Source organism: Nothoprocta perdicaria, unplaced genomic scaffold, assembly GCF_003342845.1.
Source record: "Nothoprocta perdicaria isolate Ctin4 unplaced genomic scaffold, notPer1 scaffold_192, whole genome shotgun sequence".
Taxonomy (NCBI): Eukaryota; Metazoa; Chordata; class Aves; order Tinamiformes; family Tinamidae; genus Nothoprocta; species Nothoprocta perdicaria.
In genome coordinates, this window is record NW_020455116.1 from 1,428,841 (window position 1) to 1,454,585 (window position 25,745).

At 38.7% G+C, this 25,745-nt stretch overlaps 1 protein-coding gene across 1 annotated transcript in view; it reads left to right on the top strand.

The window, feature by feature from the left end:
* LOC112945562 (contactin-associated protein-like 2) overlaps positions 1-25,745 on the top strand; it is a gene marked incomplete at its 3' end in the record, with an annotated part of 170,254 nt that overhangs the window by 113,517 nt on the left and 30,992 nt on the right. Inside the window, exon 3 of the mRNA XM_026037197.1 lies at positions 3,938-4,085. Within this exon, the coding sequence (XP_025892982.1) occupies positions 3,938-4,085 (148 nt within the window). The remainder of the gene's footprint in view (positions 1-3,937; positions 4,086-25,745) is intronic.

Sequence of the window (25,745 nt, forward strand, 5' to 3'; positions counted from 1 at the left end):
TCCTCTCCTCTCCTCTCCTCTCCTCTCCTCTCCTCTCCTCTATTGTGGTGAAACACAGATGTTTTTCTGAAACATATTTGTTCTACTGAAGCGCAGTGCGGGTTTCAGTCACCGGCTGTAGGGGCCCAGGGACTGTTCCTCCCTGCAGGCAGGAGCCTGACAGCCATCCTCAAAGAAATCAACTTGGCAAACTTCTAACCAGTGGGTTTTGTGGGACAGCATTTGTTTTTGGAAATCGGAAATGTGAGGAAATGTTTTGGAATACTGGGGGTTTTCTATAAAATAAAAATTTTAGGGTTTAACCAGTTTAAGTAGCTTAGTTTGCCTTGAGGTTAGCAAAGAAAACAGTTGTGTCTGCCTGTGGACGTTTATATATTTCATAACACTATACCTTTGTAGTGCTAGTTCTATGTCTAAGACCTGTTCCTGAGTGCAAGAGTTATTTTTGGAGCTGCAACATAGAGTCTTTATAGCATTTTCACTGTTGCTGTATCTAAATGCATGTAGATGGTTAGTTTTTTTTTCATCAGATCAGAACCATAAATTATTCCCTTCTGTGTTTAAAATGTCAGTGACAAAGCATACCTCTCAAGATATGCAACAGCAGCATCTAATTAAACTAATGAAAAAAAAAATTACATTGAAAGAAATTGTCCTTCTTTTTGTTTTAATGGAAAAGAAATGTCATCCCTACAGTACCCAACTTCTGCATCACCATAGAAAGTGCATACATTGAATGTCTCCGAATAAGTCACTAATTTGCATGGAGATTTAAAAAAGTCAGGTGAAAAATGTATTTGCACCTGAAGCAAATTAGGCTTTGTAGCATGTGTGGGGCAGCTGATGATGTGGTGGGTTTTTAAAGTGATGTGTGGGGTTTTCTTTCTGCTTCCGTAAAAAATAAAAAGAAAAAAAATGCAAGCATCTTTTTGTGCCTTTGGTTCACATCTGTCTACATGTTCTTCTATTTTTACCTTGGTGGATAAAGTACAAAAACTTCTGTTTTTGTTCACTTGCAGTACTGCCTCTCGTTCAGGCTTGAGCCACTGTCTTTCGGAGATAATTTGCAATGCTGAGAATTTCTTTTTAGTCCTTTATAGTAAAAACATTTTCTCAAAATCAAGTTTGCTAATGGGCTTGTTGTATGAAAAGTAGGGTACTCAACAGTAATGCAAATTCAGTGTTTTACAGAAAGCTAAACACTTTTTTTTGTGAGATATAAGTAATATTGTTGAGTTGAGCATGCTACCTACGAAGACATAAGATGTTTTGCATTTATAATTATTCATTAGAATAATGGTGTTGTAAGTATAGCAAATAAAGACCAGCTTCAGCCTTAACTTTGCCTAACTTTGCTTCCATACTTCACTAGCATCTACTTTTAGCCCTTACATTTTCATGTTCATGCCAAGAAATTTTATTGAATTACTATACCTGTTTGTAGGGTAGTATGGTGGAAGCATACAGGTACGGTCCAAGTGAATTGCAAAAACTCGATGGCATTTTGTTCTGCTTCTTGGAAAGGCTTGTCTGATTTTTTTTTTTTTTTTAAATAGATGGCTTATTAAAAGCTATTTTCTGTCTTTGTAATTTTTTAATCCTAATAATTTGGGGAAAAGTACTTGGAAGTGATCAAATTTTACTGCCAAGGAAGCAGGATGAAACTTCTCAGCAAGAGCTTCTGAAAACTCCATGCAAAACCAGGTCAAAAAAGCCCCAGTCAAAACCGCAGGGTGGCAGAAACGTGGGAACTAGAGGCATTCTTTTTGCCTTTCTCCCCTCTTCCTGCTTTGCCATCCACAAAGCACCGGCTGTGGGAAAAGCGCTTGCGACTCACGACATTCCCAGTCCCTTTACTGCAGTGCGAGCTGAAACATGAAGCAGTGTGAAGAAGTTTCCATCTGATACATGAAGAGAAATGGCTTGTAGGACAGAAGGTTGGGGAGTCAGAGCGAGGAGACGCTGCTGCTTATCTCGCCACCGAGGGACCCGTCCTGGACATTCGTCCCCCTGTTTGGGCTGAAGAAAAACTGCATTACCCAAGAAGAGCACATTTCTGGCAACACGATTCCAGTGAGATTATGAGATTAATAACCCACATAACTTGTTTGGTTTATAGAGGTGTTTCCACCCTTTCCTGAAAAACAGTTGCCTTGAGGAGGGCTGTTATTGCACGTTTCTGTGTTTTACAGTCAGGGAGTCATTCCCTTGTTAAAAAAAATCTCTGCTATAATGTGGGTCTAAATTATACTTCTAAATCTTATTAAATTGTTTGTTAACCTTGGCAAACGTGTGGCTTTGCAAATTGCGTAAGCTCAATTTTTAATGAAAACCTGCCTTTCTGAGCCCATGTACAAATCTTAGTCAGAAAGGGAGATTTAACAGCAATAGTACATAATTCACAAGCTCCTGTAAATTGATTTTTCAGCCCCGCAATGATGGATTTTGCTCTGACGTTTGCATTATCCACAGAGCGTGTATTACTGTACCGCATTTATCTAAATGAGGGCTGCATTTAAAAGGATATTGTTCTGCTGGAAACTAAATAAAATGCATTTTAATTATCTGAGAAACTGATGACACCCCCAGGCTGCCCTGTTCTCTGCTACCTGTGTCGGTGCAGCTCATCTAGCAAATGTTACTGGATCATAGATCAACAGAAACCCTCAAAATACCAGACATTTTCTGGGTTAGCCCTAGACTTCTACGTTATTTTACAAAATTTAAGGTGTGCCAAAGCACAAATTGTTCTTTCGGAGTTTCTAGAAGAGGCTTTAGAGTGCAGACAGTGGTTCAATAGGATTTGTTCTCATTGTTCTGTTTTATTTGTATTCTGGTCATCTCAGCTCGGAAGGCAAAAATATTAATTTCTTCATAAACACCATCTAACATTAAAGTGTTTTGTAAACATTAATTAATGCATTTTAAAGAGCTGTACAAGGATGTGAGGAATGGCATAATATAGCAGGTGAATAACTGCACTACAGAAAAATTAGGGAGAAAGGAGAAAGCAAGAAAGATCACCAACCAGATGTACTGGGCATTGAGCAAGGCAGGGACACATCAAGGACATTCTTGTGGAATAATTAATATCTGGGCATATAATAGTTTTTTTTTCAATATCTAAATATCTATCTAGTGAATGAATGGATTGTCCACAAGCTGACTCGAGAAAAAATTATATATACATTATGTTAACCAGGAGATTTTGTTTACTTTGAATTGATGCTATGAAATAATTTGCCACAAAGTGGGGGAAAAAAACAAAACTAAAACAAGCAAAAGAACACAAAATTTGCACTAAGTATTTACGCCATTGATTTTCAAAACTCCTTTGAGAATTTTTGTGCCCTTTCCTTACTTCCAAAGTTATATTAACCACAAATAGGCTTTTCTGTGGGTGACAACTACAGTTTGACAGAAATCAGATACCCACTTCCCAATGGGTAATACCTCAGAAATAAAGGAAGATTTCTGGGTTATTGGAAATTGCAGACATTGGGGGTGTTTTGGGCTCTTGCAGGTGGCAGGTTATTGCAGTGGGTACGCGTCTGGGGAAATGGCTGGAGTAAATAATCTGTTTTTTTGACAGTGCCTTTCTTCTTCCACAGAGCAACTGCTCTGGCCTGGACACTTTTATTAATAATTTAATGACTGCATCACAGGTTAGCGATGCAGAGCGGAATGCTTTCTTACCTCTCTGCAGCTCCTCCATGAATTCAACGTATCTTTTGTGGAGAAAGACAACATGAGGTCCCAGTGAAACTCTTCTTAAGTTGACTGTTCATTTGGTCCCTGGAAAAGAGGGATCTGAAACACACTTGAGCATGACTAGGTGCTCACAGAGCTTCAGTACCTAACGGTTTCCTTCAGAGCAGGAATGCTTTATTACAAGTGGGATGGAGGTAATATAGCCATTTTGTTGTTCTTTCTACAGGCATTTCCTGGAAACACGAACTCTGATAGCGTGGTCCGGCATGATCTGCAGCACCCCGTTATCGCCCGCTACGTGCGCATAGTTCCCTTGGACTGGAATGGAGAGGGCCAAATCGGGCTGAGGATTGAGGTCTACGGCTGCGCTTACTGTGAGTTTTTCCACGATTATCCCTCTTATTTCTAAATAAAACTATTCTTACATCTCAGATTAAACTAAAATTCAAGTACTTTTTGCCTAAATAGATTAAGATGTTCCATGCTTGCTAATTATATTGCCCAAGGCTTCATGAAATATTTATTGTAGCCCCAGCTCCGAGTTGCTCGTTAGCTGTTCCGTGGGAGAGGCAACACTGGAATCCACAACGCTGCTGCTTTGAAGTTACTCTTTTTGATCTTGGTTGTTGCTTTTGTAGAAGACTTTGACTGTTATCATGTTAGCCTGAACAGGCCAGTTGAGAAAAAGATAGCGTTCAGACAAGTGTCACGTTGGGTCTTGAGGGGAGCAACTGGGAAACAAGATATAATTCATTGCCTGGAATTAAAGATAAAATTAAAGCAAATAAATAAGAATCGTATCAAGGCAGCTGAAATTGTCTAACTATGTAACACATTTTTCAGAGGTTTGCCTTTACTATATGAATATGAATTTAGAGTTTCTTTTGAAATCCAGATAAGCAGTGGTACAAATGCTACTCAAGTTAAGGCAGAATTGATAATATTATAAGAAAAGTAAGGGTAGCTTTAGGTGTCCTTCCTTGAATTTGATCCTGCCAGTACTTAAATAAAGTCTACAAACCTGCAGAAAAACAGACATCTGGCATCCTCTTTCTGAATATATTTTTATGCAATATCGTCATTTGGAGGTGTTTTTGCAGGAAGGCCGTATTTGACATTTCTCTGGTTTTATTCTAAGTGGGGCAGGAGCTGGAATAAGAGGAGGACTACATGTCCTGCAGATCTCATCCGTTGACTTTGTTGAGTGACTCAAGGCATGAGGATGCCCTTTGCCCCCAGAACTAGCCAAACGAAAAGTGCCAGCTGCTGTGGTTTTGGTTTTGACGGATACCTCAAAGCCAGGATCCTTGCACATTTTATTCTTCAGCATTTCAACATCGTTTCTACTATTTACAGGATATTTATTATCTTAAGAACTCTGGGCTATTTGAACAGACAAAAAGAAACTGAGCTTGTGAAGTTTTTTAAATCAGTGTGACTGTTCAGTGCACAGCATCTTAATTGCATTTACCATTGCAATGCTAAAATGTTTTATTGTGCTATTTTAACTATATAAGCACTACAGCACAGTTAATCTTACAGCTGCAAGCTACATCTCTTCAAATGGAAGAGATGTAAATGGGCTAGAGGAAGACCTTCCGCGGGTTGAGAAGGATTGGGTTAGGGATCACTTAGGCAAACTGGCCACTCAAAAATCTATGGGCCCAGATGGGATGCACCCAAGAGTGCTGAGGGAATTGGCCGAGGTTATTGCTCAGCCTCTCTCCATCATCTTTGAGAGGTCCTGGAGAGCAGGGGAGGTGCCCGAGGACTGGAAGACAGCCAATGTTACTCCAGTCTTCAAAAAGGGCAAGAGGGAGGAGCCGGGCAATTACAGGCCGGTCAGCCTCACCTCTGYCCCTGGAAAGGTGATGGAGCRGTTCATCCTAGAGAGAATCTCCRGGCAYATGGVGGAGAAGAAGCTGCTGAGGAGCAGTCAGCATGGATTCACCAAGGGGAAGTCATGTCTGACGAACCTCATAGCCTTCTATGATGGGRTGACAGGCTGGCTGGAYKAGGGGAGAGCCGTGGATGTTGTCTACCTTGACTTCAGCAAGGCTTTTGACACCGTCTCCCATAATATCCTCATACGGAAGCTCCGGGAGAGTGGACTAGACGAGTGCAGTGCGGTGCGGTGGATCGAGGGCTGGCTGGATGGCAGAGCTCAGAGGGTGGTCATAAATGGGGCCGAGTCCAGCTGGAGGCCTGTGGCCAGTGGTGTCCCCCAGGGGTCAGTACTGGGCCCAGTGCTGTTCAACTTGTTTATCAATGACCTGGACGAGGGCACGGAATGCACCCTGAGCAAGTTTGCGGATGACACCAAGCTGGGTGGAGTGGCCGACACTCCAGAGGGCTGTGCTGCCATCCAGAGGGACCTGGACAGGCTGGAGAGTTGGGCAGAGAGGAACCTCATGAGGTTCAATAAGGACAAGTGCAGGGTCCTGCACCTGGGGAGGAATAACCCCCGGCACCAGTACAGATTAGGGGTTGACCTGCTGGAGAGCAGCTCCACGGAGAGGGAGCTGGGAGTCCTGGTTGACACTAAGTTAACCATGAGTGAGCAGTGTGCCCTCGTGGCCAAGAAGGCCAATGGGATCCTGGCCTGCATCAGGAGGAGTGTTGCCAGCAGGTCAAGGGAGGGGATCCTGCCCCTCTCCTCAGCTCTGGTGAGGCCGCACCTGGAGTACTGTGTGCAGTTCTGGGCACCCCAGTATAAGAGGGACGTGGAGCTTCTCGAGAGGGTCCAGAGAAGGGCAACCAGGATGATTAAGGGAATGGAACATCTCTCGTATGAAGAGAGGCTGAGCGAGCTGGGCCTGTTTTCTCTGGAGAAGAGACGGCTCAGAGGGGATATGATTAATGTGTATAAGTTCAGGAAGGGAGAATGCAGGGAGGAAGGGGACAAGCTGTTCTCACTGGTGGCCAGAGATAGGACGAGGGGTAATGGCCACAAGCTGGAGCACAAGAAGTTCCGTCTCCAGGTGAGGAGCAACTTCTTTACTGTTAGGGTGACAGAGCAGTGGAACAGGCTGCCCAGGGGGGTTGTGGAGTCTCCTACTCTGGAGGTCTTCAAAACCCGCCTGGATGCCACCCTGCGCCACATGCAGTAGGTGTGCCTGCTTGAGCAGGAAGGTTGGACTAGATGATGTCTAGAGGTCCCTTCCAACCTTGAAGGTTCTGTGATTCTGTGATTCTGTGCATGACAAACATTTACTTTTAAGTATACCTACTTGCTTTATAGTTTGATAAAAGAAACCAACATCTATTTTTTTTGTGAAATATGACTCTTCAACAGAAAGATGCCTTTAAATAACAGAATCCAACAATAAAAATCACGATCTTTTCTGAAATATTTATAGTTGAAGGCAGTATTTTTTTTTTTTTTTTTTTTATGAAATAGGTACCCGAAGTACTGTAGCTACATGACAGGATGCTTTTAGAGGCTTAAAGTAAAAATGAGAAAAAGTGAAACAGCTTGACAAAATGATTTCGGTCATTTGATGAAACGTTGCTTGGTTGACAGACTGCATACTTGTGGTGAAGAAAAAGCATCTCTCAGTGAAACAGTCCTTTAAAAATACTGATAAAACATGTCTTCACAGAAGATCTTAGGCAGCCAAGCTTTAATATTGGTGAAAGAGAAAGGCTGGGCTTTTTCAGAGGTGATTTCAATTATTACTTTTATTTTATTAAAGCAACAATAACAGCATTATTACCTTGTCTTGAAGCACCCTGGTGTGTGGTGCCAGGCTCCATCATTTGAAGTGAGGGCAGAGCGCTGCTTTGTTCCAGCTACCTGTGTCCCCTGGCACCTTTTAGCCTGAACACAAGTATAGGTATTAGCATATAAATACAAGCACTACCCTTAAGTTAAGCCGTGTAATTTGCAGATAAAACCTTCTGTCACTGGAGGAAGTGGCCATTGGGATAATGAATGATTTTGAAAGGCTGATTTGAAAAGATAGCCCTCTAGTCAAATTTGCCCTGAACTCTGGCAACATTACCCAAATAACAAGGTTGCTCAGTATGTTGCAGTTGTACCTTTTTGAAAGTTTGTAGATGCATATTGAATTAATACTTTTGGTTTTGAAAAAGCGTTTTCAGGATACAGAAATTGGGCATCTTACAGTGCAGGTAGCTGCAAAAACATATATTTAGTGATTATGAATACTCAGTTTTCCTCGTACGTTAATTTGCAGCAAGATCATCAGCCTCAGAAAACAAAGAAAAACGGTTCTTTATGTCAGATGACTTACTCAAAATCCTGTAATTGCCATAGTTTCCAGTTCCTGTGTTTTTGGGATATGCTTGTAAGATAGGTGGTTTTTTGCCCCAGACATGAAAACCACATTTTTGCTTTTCCAGCAAACCAAAGCAAAAATAGGTGTGATTTCCAGAGAGGAGGTTAGGTCTGGCATCTGCCCCCTGAAGAATTTAATATTGAACATTATCAAATCTTCTCCTTCCACTTTTTTGCTTTGCTTTAAGTTTGAGAATTGGGATGAGATGGCATCTTTTTCTGCTGTGTAGATGAGACACATGAGGTCAGCGCCTGTAAGAAAAGCTCTTAGAAGTCACTTGGAAAAGATCAGGGGCTCATCATGGAACAAGATTCCAAATTAGCTCTGTATTGTTAGCTGTGAATAACAGCGGCATTACTTTCAGAAAAGACTTTCATCCTCCATAGGGCAAAACTGAGTATGTCTTACTTGAGGGAGAAAAGAAAAAAGAAACTACTTGTGCAGTGGCTACAATAATGGAGGAGTTGCATGCCAAAAGATATAAGCTTGAGAAGCTGTAGCAAATAGGTTATTATGTAATATAAACCATTTATTTCATAGTCAATGGGAGTTTTAACATTCACTTTAAAAAGAGCCATTTAGTCCTCTGTAAAGGGGAAAAGGGTCTTTACACTTAAAGTGACATCATTTATCAAAAAAACAAGTCATGGAGAAGAAAGCAATATAACTAAAGGCAAGATACCCACCGAGTCAGTTAAGGCAAAAGCGACGGTAGATTTTTATTCATACTCTTATGGAGACAGAGAGCAAAGGCGTGTGATATATATCTTCCATCATGTCCACGTTTATGCATTTCTGAGACAGGCAGTAATGTCATGGCATCTGGAGGCTACGGCAGCTGTGACATAGTGCATTGCACTCCCGATTTGTGAAGATCTTAATAAGTTTCTGAGAGAGCATTGCCGTGTGAGTAATGCCCTTAATCTCCATCCCGTGGCAGATGAATGTCTGCAAAATGGCAATAGCCTTGCTGCAGCGTCATCTTTGGGGGCTCCCACCAGGAGAACCATAGAAGGATTTCTGGGTGCTGGAGTCCCACACTGTGAGTGGAAATAAGGTCAGCTTTTTTCATATGGTCAAGCTATAGATTTTTTTGTGCATATATTGAAGGTATGGATCTTTCCGATGCATCTTTCTATTTGTACACCTTATGGTAAGAATTTTCAAATTCCACCTGGTTCTTTTCTTAAATGTAAGATATACTTGGGAAAAAAAAAAAAAGAAACACTTGGCAATACTTTGGAAGTTGTCCATATACTCGATATACGTAAGGGAAATACCTAGCAGTAAATCATACAGAAAAAAATGATTAACGCTTCACTAGTAGTTGCAAACTATTTTTTTTTCTCTATTCTTTGAGCATTTTCTAATATGCACAAAACGATGGAACTGAACAAATGTCATTGGAGTAGTGTTTGCAAAACTCTTCAGTTATTAGCTATACTAGTTGTATCCTGCTACCTATGTCAAATGTTACTGTTTCAGTTTTCTGATGGATGACTAATATATTTTTTTTTTAACCAGAGAAGGAAAAGAAAGAAAAACAGCAATTACAGTCCTTCGGGTTACATGAAATCAAGAATTTTTGCACGGTGAACTTTCCAGATTCTAGATATTTTTGCTCCCAGTGTCAAAGTTTATCTAAGTGGTAAGGGTACTAATATGCATTCAAAATCCACCTAACCAATTCCTGATCCTCTCCTATGAATTTTTATTACTCTTAATGAATGTGTCATTAAGTGGCCTGGTAAATTTATAAAAATGCTCAATGGCAGAAAGGAAGAACCATTTTGAAGCATATATTTTGGGAATTCATTTTCACACATTTCTAGCAATTTGGTTAGAATTGTCAATAATGCTTCTGTGGATATTCAGGGATTTTACTTTGGGAGTAAAAAAACCCATGGTGGGACAGAAACAACAGTTTAGGAAAGGCCCCTCTGAACTCCATAGCTTTTCTTGTGAGAGCAGATGGGACAGTTGGGAGTTCGCCTGCCCATGCCCCTTGTTTGTTTCTTTTTTTATTTTCTCTGAAACTTCAGCATTTTTATTTTATAACTGGTGGGTCCGTACCTATTTAGGTGTGTGATTTTAGTCATCACCTTCACAGCTCAGCAGCTGCAAACATAGCTTGATAGTCTCTCTCTGTGACATCGAAGGTGCATGGCTGAATACTCGCATCTAGCATGTGGAGAGTGAGGGAAATGAACTGTTGAACTTTTTGTTTGCAGACTTTCAGTGATGTGTTTGAATATGTGCTATCTCTATGAAAGCTGCTGCACTGTTAATATACATTTTTGCTTTTTGGCATGGACTTTTTTCCTTAAAGATCATTAAAATTGATGCCTTTTTTTTTTCTCCCCAAGCATTCTCAGACAGAGAGAATAATTTTTTATTACAGGAAAATACTTCAAAATACCTTATTAATTTTATATTCTTTATTTTTTTCCTAGATGGATTTTTTTTCAAAAAAGATTGACATAAAATGAATATGTGTTAAAAATGCCTTCTTTATTTAGATAGTGTAGTGAGTGGCAAGAAAACATTCCAGTTTTATAAGTTAGATCTAGTCCAAGGAAAAGTTTATTTTTTTTAATCTTTTACGTAGTGTGACACATTGCAAATCCCTCCCTGCCACACACACCCCAGCTTTTTGAAATCAGCAGCGAAGGGAGAAGTCCATTATTTTTCACTTGTAATGAGATTTCTGGTAGATATTCTCAAGCGTCACAAGCTTGAGAACTGTGACAGCCATGTGTATTCTTCACAGGCCCATTTGTTAGATGGCAGGGAATGTATAAGCAAAGTTAGAAGAAAACAAGTGTGTTTTCTATGAATACACGCCAGCAGCCCTGTTCAATTGTACACTCGCTTTTCAATTACACTTCAACATTTTTTTAAACATTCACTATGTCCTTTAGAGGGATGCATGTAGCTGGCTTGTTTGAAAAAGCTCTTTTATGACTTTTTTTTTATGGAATGAAGAAAACTTGTCCCAGGTAAATAAACAGCGTGTTATCCCCAAATCAACCATGTTTTATATAATGTTTAATACAGGCAAGTTTGGCTCTTTTCTTGTGAAACAGACACACGTGCCCTGAAGGAAGAGCATTTTGTGGTGATCTGTGCTGTACAGTTAATGAGAGGATGGAAGCTTAAATAATATTCTTAGATTCTTAATCTCTAGGGAATTGGAAAAGCAAAATGAAATTAGGGTATATTTCCTCACACAGTAAGAAGCGCCTGTTTCAGGTAAATACAAGTGGAGAGTCCCAGCCTAATCACAAGAGCTCAGCCTTTAAGCTCGAATGAACGCTCCTGATGGCCTTGCCCAGCATTGCTGTTCTTGCAATTCCTTAAGCAGGGATTGATCCATTGGCCCATTGTGACTTGCTCAGTTGAGAAATCAGGTAGCTTTTTGGTTTTACAAAGTAAAACACAGTTGCAGATTTCAAACAGTGGGTTTTGGTTCTGTGTCGTTGCTTTTGAACCTGAAGGACCTTACCAATATTTGTTTTCCTGCATGTCTGGAAAAAAAAATGTATTAAGGATGCAGCTATTTCCAGTTTTGGTTTATTTTATTCTGTTCTCTTTTAGATGATGCATTTTGCCTTTTCCTTTTAAGCAAAATGGTATATGGTGTCATGTCATGAGTAAACTCTTGTTGCCAGTCTGCCAAAGACAATGTTGGTCTTCCGTGCTGTGAAGCTGCATACATTAAGGACTCAGCATAGCTGAAGGGAAAAAAACATAGTTAACTCCTGAGAATAATGCTTTTGTAAAAAAAAAAATGTGCCCAGGGAGTTTATACAGAGTGCATCCCAATAATGAAGTGAGCTCTGGCACCGGGTCGTATTTTAAAGCTGGAGTCTCATCTTTATGAAAGTAGCTGTGAAGGTTTAGGTTGGGATGTCAGCAGTTATTTCAATAAATTGATGAAATTTCAGTAAATTGCTAATTTTTCAGTAAAAGTGTCAGTAAGGCCAAATTTTCAAAATTTGGTAAAAATACATATTTGATCCAGCTGCAGATCCAGCTCCAGATCCAGTAGGAGGGGCCTGGGAAACATTTAGGCTTCCTGCTGCTGGGTTTCCTCTTCTCATCCTGAGCTACATAGCAGAGCAGGAGGATAGTGAATATTTTTCTCTCTTGATTATAGTTCAAGTGGTTTTTTTGTTATAATTACTGAGTACAGCTCTACCTGGGTCTTAACTGGATTCCATAGATTGCTCTTGCAAAAATCCATCGATAAATGAATATTGCTTGGTCCTTGGTGCAATCTGAGGTAGGTGCAAAAGTAAATGACTTTAAAAAGAACAGTTTGGCATTATATTTGCCATTAAATATATATATATATATAGTTATGGGCAACAAGAGAAACAACTAGAACCAATATGCTACTATCTCATGTTTATAGTATGTGTGGTTCTAGTAAAAATGGAAATAGATGTGAAAATTAGATTTATCTGCATTTTTAAAACAACTTACAGGACATCTAGATTTTTGTTATCCTTGGGAAACTTGCAGTGAAACTGTGTAAACAGTATATAAAAAGAAATTTCTTAATTGCACTCATGTTTACATGCATTGAATATATTTAGAAATTTTATGTTAGCATTTGGCATACGTCTGATCAAATTATATTACTGACGAAGTAAAAGCCAAAATGACAGCAAGCAAAGACCAAAGATTAGAGTTCAAATTTTGAAGTAATCTTTACAGTCTAAATTAATTCTGAAATCTGCATTAAGAAGACTGTAAATGTATGACATATGGACCATGAATATATACATATTTATCAAATATTTATAGTCTGAACTGTTTCTAATAAACAGCTGCATTCTCTCCATGCTTTGTGCAAAATCTAGAAAGTCAGCCTTGTAGAAATGATTAAAAACTTAAAATCTATAACTTTAAAAAATAGAAATAATTAATTTTTAAAGGTATGTAGGTAATTTGCAAATGGAGAAGTAGTTAATTTGCACACCTACATGGTTCTGTGTATTCACCAGGTTTTAACAACCAGGATTTTAAAGTTCGCACAGATCATTAGTTTTAAAAAAATGAACATATATATTTATATATGTGTGTGATGGGTTCCCATAAATCCCTGGTAGAAATTTCCCTGTATAGTGATAGTTCTGTCTGTGATTCTATGTTTTGCCAAATCCACAATGATTCTTTTTTTTCAATATGAGACATAGTCTTTCTTTATCTCTTTCCTTCCCATAGACCATATATATATTTAATCATCCTTTTGACTTTAAGTAAATTGAATCACCAGAGAAATCAGTTATCTAAAGCTACAGCCATCAAAAAAAAATCTGTTCAGGGATAATGATCTGCTTACATAAATAATGATTTGGTTAGCAGCAGCTAATGTTTGCTAGAGTAGGCCTATAGGAAGGCAACCACGTAGTAATTTGTACAGCCCCAGAGACGTTCCTGTAACTAAGTCTACCAAAGTCTTGAGGTAAATTTCTTTCAATTCCTTGAAATTTTAGATTAGAAAAATATATATTTTTTTGTTAAGTGGCAATAAAACATCCAAGAAGCAAACTTTTAATAAACATTTATGGGTAAGCGAAGAGTTGCTACATAGTGAAGATGAAACAGGTACCAGGGATTCACAATCATAAATTCAGCTAAATATTCTTGCTTCATTCGTGGGTGGTGACTTAAATTCATTTGGCTTATTGATGTCTTACATTAGGAGGCTGTTAAACAGAAACAAGACTTTAGCAAACATTTTCACTAATGCCCTTTTATTGACTACTATGTTAGTAGAGTCAGAAGGCAGCTGAGAAATAGGATCTTTCAGCAGCTTCTTATTGAAACCTTGCTGTTGCCAACCTGTTTTTTCTCTGCCTTTCATCATGAGATCTTTTCCATGTGAGTCTCTCATATGACTTCTCCCTGCTTTACAGGGGAGGCATTTCCTGATTCTGCTGCACCTCTGTCTCTCATTTTTAGTAAGCAGAATAAGGACAAAGTTCAAGCTTATTATCTGAAATTTAACCAACAGCACAGCTCCCCAGGCTCCTTTATGTGCCAGATAACAAACACCTGGCTGTTTGGGGGGAAAAGTCAAAGGGTTTTCTCCTGGGGAAAAATGTTCTATTGCTTTCAGGTGAGCTGCTCATGTACTCAGCTCTTCTGCTGGGATCTGGGAATACCCAGAAGTCCTTAGTGACCCCATTGGACTTTTTCAAGCACACATACTTGGGAGCGAAGATGACTAAAACATCTGAGATGATAAATTTTGGACGTGTTAGGGAAGGAGGGTCAGCCTTGCAAGCCTGTCTTTCACCATGTTCAGAGCCCAGTGTGGAAGAGTGATAACGAGTAAGTTTATGTCCAACAGCTTTGGAGGGCATTGTTGGCTGTGCTGTAACGCTTCACAAGTGTTACTTGTATTGAATGTGGCTTTTAGAAGGAAACCGCCAGGCTAATTGCCCAGGCAGTGGGTACATCTCTGTAACCTCAGCTGGGTGCAAGTCACCAATATGTAACGGGCAGGAGGACAGTACTGTGCTGTCTCTGCACTTGTTTCTCACTAATTTACTGTCAATTTTGGAGGTACTGGGCGCGGGGGAAGAGAGAGAGAGAGAAGGAAGCCTATTGCAAGTCTTTGCAAGCTTGCAATAAAATCTCCTATGGGCTTTCCACCACAGATTTTCTGCTATTTACTACATTTTGTTAAGCTGTTTTTATGCAATGTCTCTTTGTATTGTCTCCCCTGAGAGGGTCTTTCACATGGTATTGACCAGACTACTATTTCCACATGCATAAGTGTATTACAAGGGCGGTTTATTCCCAACAGAAGAATCAAATATGTAGTGCTGCTGGCGATGAGATGTGAGGATTCAAACCAAATGCTTCTATGAGATATTTGAAAATTCTATTGAAAGCCTTGAATTTTGTGCTATCCTGCTTCAATTTTGACCTAGATGTGACAGCTGTGTCTTAGGACAGCTTCAGACCCAACAAATGAAATGGTTCTCTGTAGCACTGTATTTCCCACAGATACAGTAGGGGGATTTGAGCGATTGATCTTCTGTCATAATGCAGATATTAAATATTGGCTGCGAATAAACCTAACTCTTACTTTTATTACATCCAGCAGTGGAGAGAAACTTTATCAAGCTAGACTAGCACATACCTCCAGGTTATCTTACCCAAGAGAGATTTTAACTATTTTTTCCATGTACTTTTAAGTTTTATTTATTCTAGTAGATGGATAAAGAGAGTATTATTTTTGCATTTGGGGGTACAAGTCTCTATGTTTTTAATAGAACACCCAGTCTGAGCTGAAGGGAAAACATTTTGACTGATTGAAGTCACACTGAAGCTTGGCAGACCGTCTCTCTGGAAGAATATTACAATAGATTGAAAAGCAATTTTTTTTTTCCTTCTCTGATAATTTTTGATATTTTGAAAAAGTTTTTCCCAGCTGAGTGAGAAAAGCCAGTCATTAGACATCTCCTACTGTCTAATAATTCTTCTTTTTTTTCTCCATCCTGTCATTTTATATCTGTGCTTTTGAAAGTAGATTATATTTAGGCTGATAGTGATTAGTTTTGGAAAGAACAGAACCAATATATCTGAAAAGTTTCATCTTTTATTTGTCCAAACTAGTCACTTCATTAACTAATTGTCACACAGTTTACAAATCATTATTTAGTACAACTCTTCTTTGTATTTTCTCTGTTCTTCTCTGACTTAAAACTGTCAATAGACTTAGCAAATTCTCATGTAAAAACATGTTGCAGCAAAATTTTTCAACTTCTTAAAAATGTTGGCCTGGTAAACTTTTTTTTTTTCCATTCATTTTCTTTTATCTTTGCTGTTTTAAACCGCACCACTCTATTACTGTCAGCTTCCACGCATTGGCACCTTTTTTCACCCAGTTTTCTGAACTCCAGTGTTACTCCAAACAGGTAATTAACATTATCCTGTTATAAACTTTGTTGACTTTTAGGCAATAGGCACTGGAATTTCTATTTGGACCCTATGTGAAAAGCCAAAACTAAGGAGCAGTTCTGTATTAGAAGACTGGTGTTTCTCTTTCCAGAGAACTTCTGGAGAATAATAATAGCATAGTTAATACAGTATTACAATGAAGGATCAAAATAAAGCAGGGGACGCGTTTGAAGCAGAATATCAAAGTAAAATAAAAATGGTTGCCCCATAAGTCACTTTATCAGGTCAGCAGGTGACCTGTATGTAGGTACAGCTCATCCTGTCGCTGCTTTGTTGAGCCAGCGTGCCAGGTGTAGACCAGCAGTGTCTGGCTGAAGGTGCTTCTTGATGCTCATAGCTGAGCTGCTTATTTGTTATATGGTCACTGCTAGATGGCAGATTCCCTGTATGGAGGGCAAAACAAATAAAGGAGCTGGGAAGAAGAGAAACCGGAGAAGGAAATAAATGATTTGAGATGGGGGGAAGGCTCCAAGGTTCCCATTGTTGGTGCTGCCCCAACGTTTTTCTGCCTCTCTGCAGCCATACCTGTCGAGGAGGAGACTGATGAGGGCAGCGGTATTCAAGGATGTTCCGGGGATACTGAAGAAGCTGGAGGCAGGGGAGATGAAAATATGATTTGCAAGAAAGTTTGCTCCTTTGTGTTCCTTTTTCCTTTGGCATCAGCAGCATTAAATCTTAGGTCCTAAGAGTGATATGACCGTCTTGTAATGGCAGACTGTGTGTCTTGTCCGTTGCGTAGGCCCAGTTTCAAATGTACCGCTTTGAATTAATATTTTCATTCTCCAGTGCCTCCTCTTTGTCAGGCATGATATTAATTCAGTCTCTGGTTAGCTTTTGCTAGCTTTCTGCATAGTCATATTTCAGTCTTTTTGTCATTAAGATTTTTCATACTTTCATGAATAATTTTATGGAACAAAATGATGTGGACATCTGTTGCTTTGGAAAATTTAAACTTTAAGCATTTTCCAGCAATTCTAGTATTTTTAAAGAAAATCAGCTTTGTTCACATATTGCTTCATAAATTATATGTGTAGCCAACTTGCTGCTGCAGTAAATTAAGTTTTATAAGAAAAAACATTCTAATTGAAGGTTTTTGAATTTTTCATCTAAATTACACTTTTTTGTATGTTCAGATGCAATGCAACATGCAAAAATGCAATAAAATCATGCCTTTTTATATGTTCAGAAACATTGCATGGTGAATCTTATTTCCGTTTTGGACAATGACAGGTAAAGAGAGGGTGGAGAAAGACGTCTTTGTGACAACCCCACTTCTTTATCATATGATGATTTGATATTCACACTAAAGCAGGCAGTAGCCACTTTAGTGTGGCTCCGTAGCCACTCACTCCACAGGTCAACAAACTCAATAGTTTAGAGAAATGTTTAGGCCATTTCTTTTTTAGAACTATGTATTGCTTACTTTAAAAATAGTGTTTCATTTTTGTAACTTCTTTTGTGTTTGTGACACATTAACAACATCTAAGAAAACGTAGCCCGAGATCCTATGATCCCCAAATAAATATAAAGCAAAGGAATCGATGCTTTTTTCAGAGTCATTGCAATACTAGTTTCATATCAAGCTGACTTTTTGGTAATAAAAGTTAATCCATAGTGGTGTATTTGGAGAAAAATATATATTTTATCTGTTTAGTGTTTGAAAGCTTTAAACATATAATAATATTGCCATAATTTAAAACATATTCCCAATTAAGGCATGGCATATGCAATCTGTGCAAACGTTGGGAGCTGTAATTTGTAAAATAAACAGAAGAAGAAGGTAGTTAATAGTTGTTCAGCCTTATTGTACATAAGTTAAAAATTTATAACAATGTTAGAGCAAGTGTTTGTGTCTCGAGCTACATGCAACGAAATTGTTGGTTTTCAGAAGAGCGTTAATACTGGTCTAACGGGCCGTCATGAGATTTGCTCCCCTTCGCTTGGAGGCAGTTGCACCTCTCTGTTCCATCCGTCTGGCAAGCCCAGGTTTAAACGGCATATAGGGCACATCATTGCCGCTGGGGCAGGGCCCCTCCATGGCTCGCTCCAGTACCCGCTTTGAATCTGGTTTCTGGCTAGGCAAAGGAAAGGATATGGAAGACAAGCACGTTGGAGGGTGGGGAACAGGGAACTCCAGGCCGGTGCCTTCCTGCGTTTGACTTGGACATGGTGAGGCTCTCGTACCGGGAGAGGGCTGCATCGGCCGGTTTCCTGCTGCCTGGCTTTCAGCCTTCTGCAGAGCCTTTTGGAAGCTGGGAAGCATTCCAGTTTTGGTCCTTGGCTTGATCGCCAGGGAGAGGAGCGAATCTTCAGATTCACCTCAGTAAAGGTGGTAGCCACACAGATATGGGAGTAGGATCTGTTAATTATACTGCTTGTCTCTCTGTCAGAGGAAGGAAAAGGATTATTCATCAACAGTACCCACCAGGTGTAGGTGTCTTTCAGTCTGATCAGCTTGTTCTCTAGAGGACCAAGCGACCAGCTTGGCTCCTAAAAGGTCACCGGTCCACATGAACAAAGCACAAAACACTGAAATAGTTCCCACTTTATGGGGAACTTTTGCCAAACATATACATATATATATATATATGCTTTTTGTGTGTCTTTTACAAAGACTAAGGGATGAAAGTCTTGTATTCCCAAGACTTTCCTTTATGAAAACAGGATTAAGAAGCAGATCAGGTTTAAGTATTGTGCCACCTAAGAATGCATGATTCATACAGCATCACAGAAATCCTAGGAGAAAATACGTCAAAATTTAAAGAAATATCTGGTATTTGAGGTTCTGGTTTTGTCTCTGTCTCCTGCTGTTTATCAGGTACTCAGATCAGTTGATTTTCTTTCAGGTTGCTTTGCAATTTATGACACAGTGGGTTAAATATGGAGGAACTTGCATTCTACTCTCTTTTCTTTCTTCGTGTCCCTAATCATATTCTTCATGTTCTTTTATTTTTCTATTCAAGAGCAATGAATTAGATGTTAATGAGGAGACTTGTTCTGCATTTCTTAGTAAGACAAAATTTTCATTAATTTCCCTTATATAAAGGCAGAGACTAGAATTCATAATTAATATTTCTTTCACAAGAGGCATTCTCGGCAGAAAGTCAGTCATGTATTGGATAAATAGTGGGTCTTGGGTCCCTTTACACTGCAGTGAGCCTGTATTGACAATTAAACATTTATTTCTCAGCCACACCCTTCAACACTTTATCTGGTTGACAGGAATGTATTACAGACCTAAAATTGCCTTGTGTGTTTTACTGTGGGACCTTTTTATCTTTTCTACTTTTCTAGTGTATTTTTCCCCATTAAGACAGACTACATTTTTAAAAGATAGTTACATTTTGGAGTTGTAGGTAGTTGTAGCTAGAAAGAGTGTTAAGACATCTAAATATGTTCAGATCAGCACCATTTAGACATTTGAAAACTAGATTGTCTGGAAAATACTAAGTGGTATCTGGCATGTTTAATTAACAAAATAGCTCATTAAATCGCATCCATGGTTCCTGTCCAGTACCTTTTTACTGTTCCTGTGCTATGTAAACATGTATATAAATTAATTCATCCTTCTGCTGGAATAATTATACACAGAAGCATCCTGACTCTCTTAAGGGAATCATCTGAGAAGTGATTTTGTTATGCAGAATTTCCTTCTTAATGAATGACTATAAGGAAATGTCCTTTTGGTTTCGTGAAGCTTGTTTTCCACTATTCCTAAGAATTTTTTCAAAATGTTTGAATTTTGGAAAGCTACGAGTCCTTTGCTAATTAGGCAACAGGATGCAAATTACAATGGACCTAGCTCTGGTCAGATGAGTCGACAGCAGTAGCTATCAACATTATTTGTCTGAAACAGTTAGGAAAAAATCTTCATTTGAAGATCATATCACATGTTTTTAGGTTACAGAATTTAAGAGTTACTCATTTCTGGGGATATTTTTCCATATATTGCAAAATAAGCAGTGTTCTTATTTGAAATAGAAATGCATATGTAATAACGTGTGTTTAAAACAGGGCTTACCCATAGATTCAAAAGAGCTTTTCTTGCACAATGTTGTTACATTTCTTCTCAAAATAACTGCTGATAGGACAAGAAGGAATGTGTTGAAGTTGCACCAGGAGGTTCAGGTTAGATATTGGGAAGAATTTCTACACAGAAAGGGGGTGAAGCACTGGAACAGGCTGCCCAGGGCAGTGGTGGAGTCACTGTCCCTGGCAGTGTTCAAGAAACGAGTAGATGGGGCACTCAGGACATGGTTTAGCAGGCAGGGCGTTGCAGGGTTTACGGTTGGACTGGATGATCTCAAAGGTCTTTTTCAACTGTAATGATTCTGTGATTAGAGCACACATTTGCATGAGAATTGCCTAATCCCATATCTGTTTTCTATAAAATTCTGACAGGTTTCAAGCATCTGTACTGAAAATGCCACAGCTCCCAGGCTCCATGCTCCTCTGCTCACTACTGAGAGGACCTTAAAGGGTAGATCCTATTGCTCTTAAATTTCTGGTCTCCTTGTATCATGGAAGCCAAGCAACTAGAAGAATATCATCTTCATCACAGGCATGCACAAAAAGTGGAACAGAAAAAAAAAGTTGAAACATTCAAAGTTTTTTTTACAAGGTTGAAGAAGCTTTCAGTGAGCTCTGGTATCTTTTTATACAGCACATAGTGAAAACGAAGTATTTGGAAATATTCCTTTTTGTTGCAATGGATGAAATGTCAAAGCACAAGAGAATTCTTAGTATAACCAGAGATTTGTTTTCTAAAATCTCTACTAATGTAATTCCAGTACATTACCTAATCAGAAATCACCGAATTTCCATTTGTCATGAGCCACCAGAAGAAAAATAAAAATAATCCCCCCAAAATGTATTTTGTAGTTTGAAATGTGAGATACCTTAGTGTTCACCTTTGTTTTTAGAATAACATTAGCCTTTAATTGTGTGCAATATGTAAACAGAGAGCAAAATGACCATTTATACAAAAGCTTTTTTCCTTTTCCATCGGCTCAGTACCCAGATTCAGATTCTTATTTGAGATTTATTGTGTATCCAGTGATTATCCCCTCTCTTAAGATACTTTCTTTCGGAACCATCACTGTAGTCATTTGGAAGCTGCCCATAGGTGTTATGGACAGAAGCAAGGAAATGAAACAATATACATCGAATGTAGGAAAACATATAAGCAGAACTGATGCTCAGAAGAAAAAATGAACCTGACAGCGACTGTCAGAGGACACTGTGGTTGTTTTGAGGTTTGTGGCTAAGCTGAAGGGGAGAGCTGCTCAACACCCTGTGCTTAAATCCATTGTCAAAATAGAGTGACATAGACAATCGAGAGAGACGGTGCATGTGATGAAAGCCTTTCCCAAGGAAAGGCCATAAAAGAGAGCAAGGCTCGTTCTGCCTCTTGTAGGTAGGCAGGGCGGTTTTTGATGCGTTTTAGTGTCTTGTACCTTGCATTTGTTTACAGTTCTAAGAGTATTTATATTATAGACTATCAAAGGATGTGTGGCCATAAAAACTGAGAGAAGAGGCAGGGAAAGCTCTTCTGATGCTCAATTTGCAAACACAGAATCAAATGTTTCTGATGTAAAATACTAATGAAAGAACTCGGGTACTAGCTTTGCCAAAGAAAAGTCATACATATAAAAAATCATGAAGCTATAAGAATGATTCATATTCTCAGACCCCAGGTAGTATCAATTGGAGTCTGAGTGACTATCAGTATGCTCTCCACTGTCTCAAGAGCAAGAAAATAATAAGATTTTGAACAATAACGTTAAAGACATAATTTATAAACTACCGATTCACCCAGCAGGTGCTGTTCTGGGATCAATATATTCAAAGAAAAATACATAAATTACATGATTTAGGTCTAGCAGCCTAGTGCTGGTGGTGGTTATTTTCCTGGGCATATGGATTTTGTTTGTGTTCAAGTGTGGCCCAAATTGCATAGAGAAGCTGCTTAAAATTAGAAACAGAGTGATGGAAGGAGTAATGTAAAGTGATTTTTCTTTGAGGCATGTTACAGGATGCATTTCTTTCCATACTTAGATTCTCATCTTGAAATCTATTTGCAGTGAGCGTTTTCCACTGCTTATGTGTAAAAGAGAAGTAAGGGATAAAAGTCCTACAGCTGTCTCCGATCTTTGCTGAGGCCTCATACTTGTCACCCCTGACCTTTCTTCCTCGCATCCCTCAAAAAAGGTGAAATTCAAAAAATTGACAGTAGCGATGCTGAACTTTGAGGTGTGTTTTCCCTTCTGGGCATGATGGAGTCCTGGTAACTCTTCTGCCTGCACCCCAAGAGAGAACAGCACCTAGAGGCTGATGAAGGTTTTACCACCTATCTGCATAAAAAAGGTATTTGAGAGATGAAGACCTCTTCTCTACAACTTGTTTTCTTGAGTATCATGGGTGAGATGCATGGTGCAGATGTCTCCCTAAGGCAGAGTAGACTAAAGCACACACGTTTTTTCAATTCCTAAAAGTCATTAGAGATACTGTTTCCTACTATGCAAAGGTAAGCAGATATAGCATTCATTTTATTTATATATTTCTGCAGAGGAAATTGAGAAGAGATACTGCCCTTTTCGAGCATCTGTGCCAATATATGTTATTCCTCTTCTTCCAGTTCCTCTTTTTCAGCTGTAAATTATCCCCCCAGGGTATAACAGTTTGACAGTCAAGTAAGAATATGTAATCAGTGGTTGAGATAATGTGGTATGAACTACCTGAAATTTTTACCATGGCTCATAATGGAGTAAGCTGTGCGATAGATCAGAGCCTTAAGTGGACTGTCAATAACAGCGCTGGAAAGCAACCAAGTAAATACTAATAAAAATTGTGATGGCTGTTCAGAAGATGGCATTCTTGCTAAGAAGAATTCTGCTCTTTTGCTCGGGAAAACATGAGAATGGGCCCTAATACAGGTATTCATTTTCTTGGGCTTATTTGGGGATTGTGGCCGTTATTTCTCAGGCTAAGTCTAAATCCAACATAGGTTGTTTCCCTCTGTCTAATTTCTCTTCAGAATTGTGCTTTTTTCAGCCATCTGAAAAGAAATAAACTTGCTGGAGCTGATAGTTCAGCACGTTTTGCAGAAGGATTAGGTGCAGTGTGACTGAAGCTGGTCATGATATAAAAGAAGGAAGCTTTCACTTCCTACCTGTTAAAACCCTCCTATGTAGCTTCTCTTAATAGTGAATGTTGTGGTTTTAAGTCATGACACGGTGAGTCAGATTTATTTTCCAGAAGGGTTTCTATACATGTATAAACATTGCAGAATATATTCCAGTTTGTTAATCTATGGCATCAGAATAGGTCACAAACCAGATGTAAGATGTAATGCCATTAAGATGTACTTTCTAAGGAGAAATGATCTAATTGAATACATGTGCATAACTCAATATTGTTGGTAAAACTGTTCAGCAAAATCTCATTGCTGGTGCATGCTACAGGAGTTCTGAAAACTCTGCAGGGCCTCTGGTCTTTGTATATTTGTTTCCAAAAAGTGCCCATGGAGACCTAATCATCTGTGCTTTTGAGGAAGAAATCATTAAATGCACATTTTTTTTGGCTCTCATAAGCAGCACTGAATTTGGGGAATTTGTCAAATCACCTTCTCACTGCATATTACGCAGTGGGCCTTGCAAAAATAAAATAAAGAAATATTCAGCAACTTGGTGGCAGCCAGCTGCTCCTCTCCTGTGGACAGTAGGGTGGTAACTTCTGTGCAGCAAGTCCTGAGGAATTGCGCTTGGGGCAAAATCTATGGACCAGTCAGCTCTCTAACTTTCTTAGGATGAAAAAAATAATAAAAATGATGGGAAGAGATACATAGGATAACTTGTGTAAGTTCTATGTTTTTCTAAATCTATTTATACGCATAGTGAGTCCCTACCTGTGTCCCTGCACATCAGATGATGAAACAGATGGGTTTCCCGCGGAATTGGAGGCAGTTGTAAGGGTGCAGAAGTTTTGTTGCTAATGGGACTTGTTGTTGGCATGGTTCTTTGCTAGCAGTAATGACTTTATCCAAAGAAACTTTTCTTTACAGTTTGGGGGATAATTATTTATATCAGAGCACTGAAGGCTGTACCAGAAAAGTACATTGAGTCACAGAGATTCGCAATTTGTCAGGCTTATAGGTGAGCTTATAGGTGAGAATTATGAAGGCACAGAGATGCCTTCATAATTCTGAAAACCCTTCTAACTGCCTTTTGGGGTCTCCAGGAGCTGCAGTACTATTAAAAAAAAAAAAAGTCTGCCCTTCAGACCTGAATAAACAATAAGTCTTTCCCACACCAATACTAATTGGAACAACTTAGGTGAAAGAGTATTTTCTTTTTTATCTATTACTTGTACTGATATTACGTTTAAAATATTTTTCTATAATAAGCTGCATGCCACCTGTGAGGATAGCAAATGTGCTGTTCTAGTGAAACACGTGATTTTCAGTTAAGAAAGTAACACTTCTGTTTCTGTAATGAGAGCATAAGGTACAAGATAAGCTAGATCTGATTTTAAAAAGCCCACACATTAACATAGTGACTTTTCCAAAGAAAAGGCCCCTATATGTAATATTTTTTCCTTAAAACATAATAGTGAAGTAGGATATTTTAATGATCTTTTTTTGCTTGTTTTCATGGTACCAACTAGCCACTGCATTTGGGCTAATCTTTTAAGTTTGGCTGTGGGATGGAGGCTGCTTTTCTCACTCTGCTTATTTTCTATCTTCACTTGTTTTGACTAAAAACTGTGAAAGGGTTTTATTATACATTATTATACTGCAAAATTATAATTTAAAACAATTTTAATTGTCATTTAACTTTCTGAAACCATGGCTCTCCTATTGGACAGGAGTGAACAAGTGTATATGTGTGTGTGTATTTTTTTTTTTTTTCTTGCTAAAAGCGAAGTAGGGAATTACCCTGGTAAGGATATCTTTTGTAGGAAAAACAAAACAAAAAAAACTTTTCAGGATAAATCATGCAAAATGTAACAAGACTGTGATACCAGTGGCTGGCTGCCTTATTTTGTCCACTGACAAATTAGACATTTAATAACATAAATTCCATAACAATGATTAAAATAACATATAATCAGCCTTGTCCAGGGGTTGTACTTTCCATCATACTGCTAAAAAGACTCATTGCAATCACAGAATTACACTTTAGGACATATTCTAAGCCTTTTAGTATTATAATGGCCTAAAAATTACACGTGCCAATGCAGAGATAAAAATCTTCTTTGCACATGGAATAGAATCTGATGAAGATGGAGAGAAAACCACCTTTGAGTGACAGTCTGAGAATAAAAGGAACATCATTAAACATTGTAAAGGAATTAAGTCTGCAATAAGTCAGGATGTACTGATGCACCATTTCCCATCTCATCATCATCAGTGCAGTATGTAATTTGTTATGTGAAATGCTTTAGTGATTCCAAAGAATTATTCTAAATTGTATAAACTGCTCTCGGAGATTGTGTTGCATTTTTATTCATCCACTTTTTTGTGCTATTTAGATTTACTCTGGATTTTAATGACAAAAATGAGACCAGATTTTTGAATGTAAAAATGACGAGAGTGGGCTTGATTAGTGGGGAATAGGACTGAAGCTCAGAGAAGCTATTTTAAAAGTAGCAGCGTTACTAGCCATTTTGAAATCTGCTCTGCTCAGTTTTAGAGATTTCATAGGAATCCTCAGACATGATTCAGTTCACATAGGACCTCCTGAGTATTAC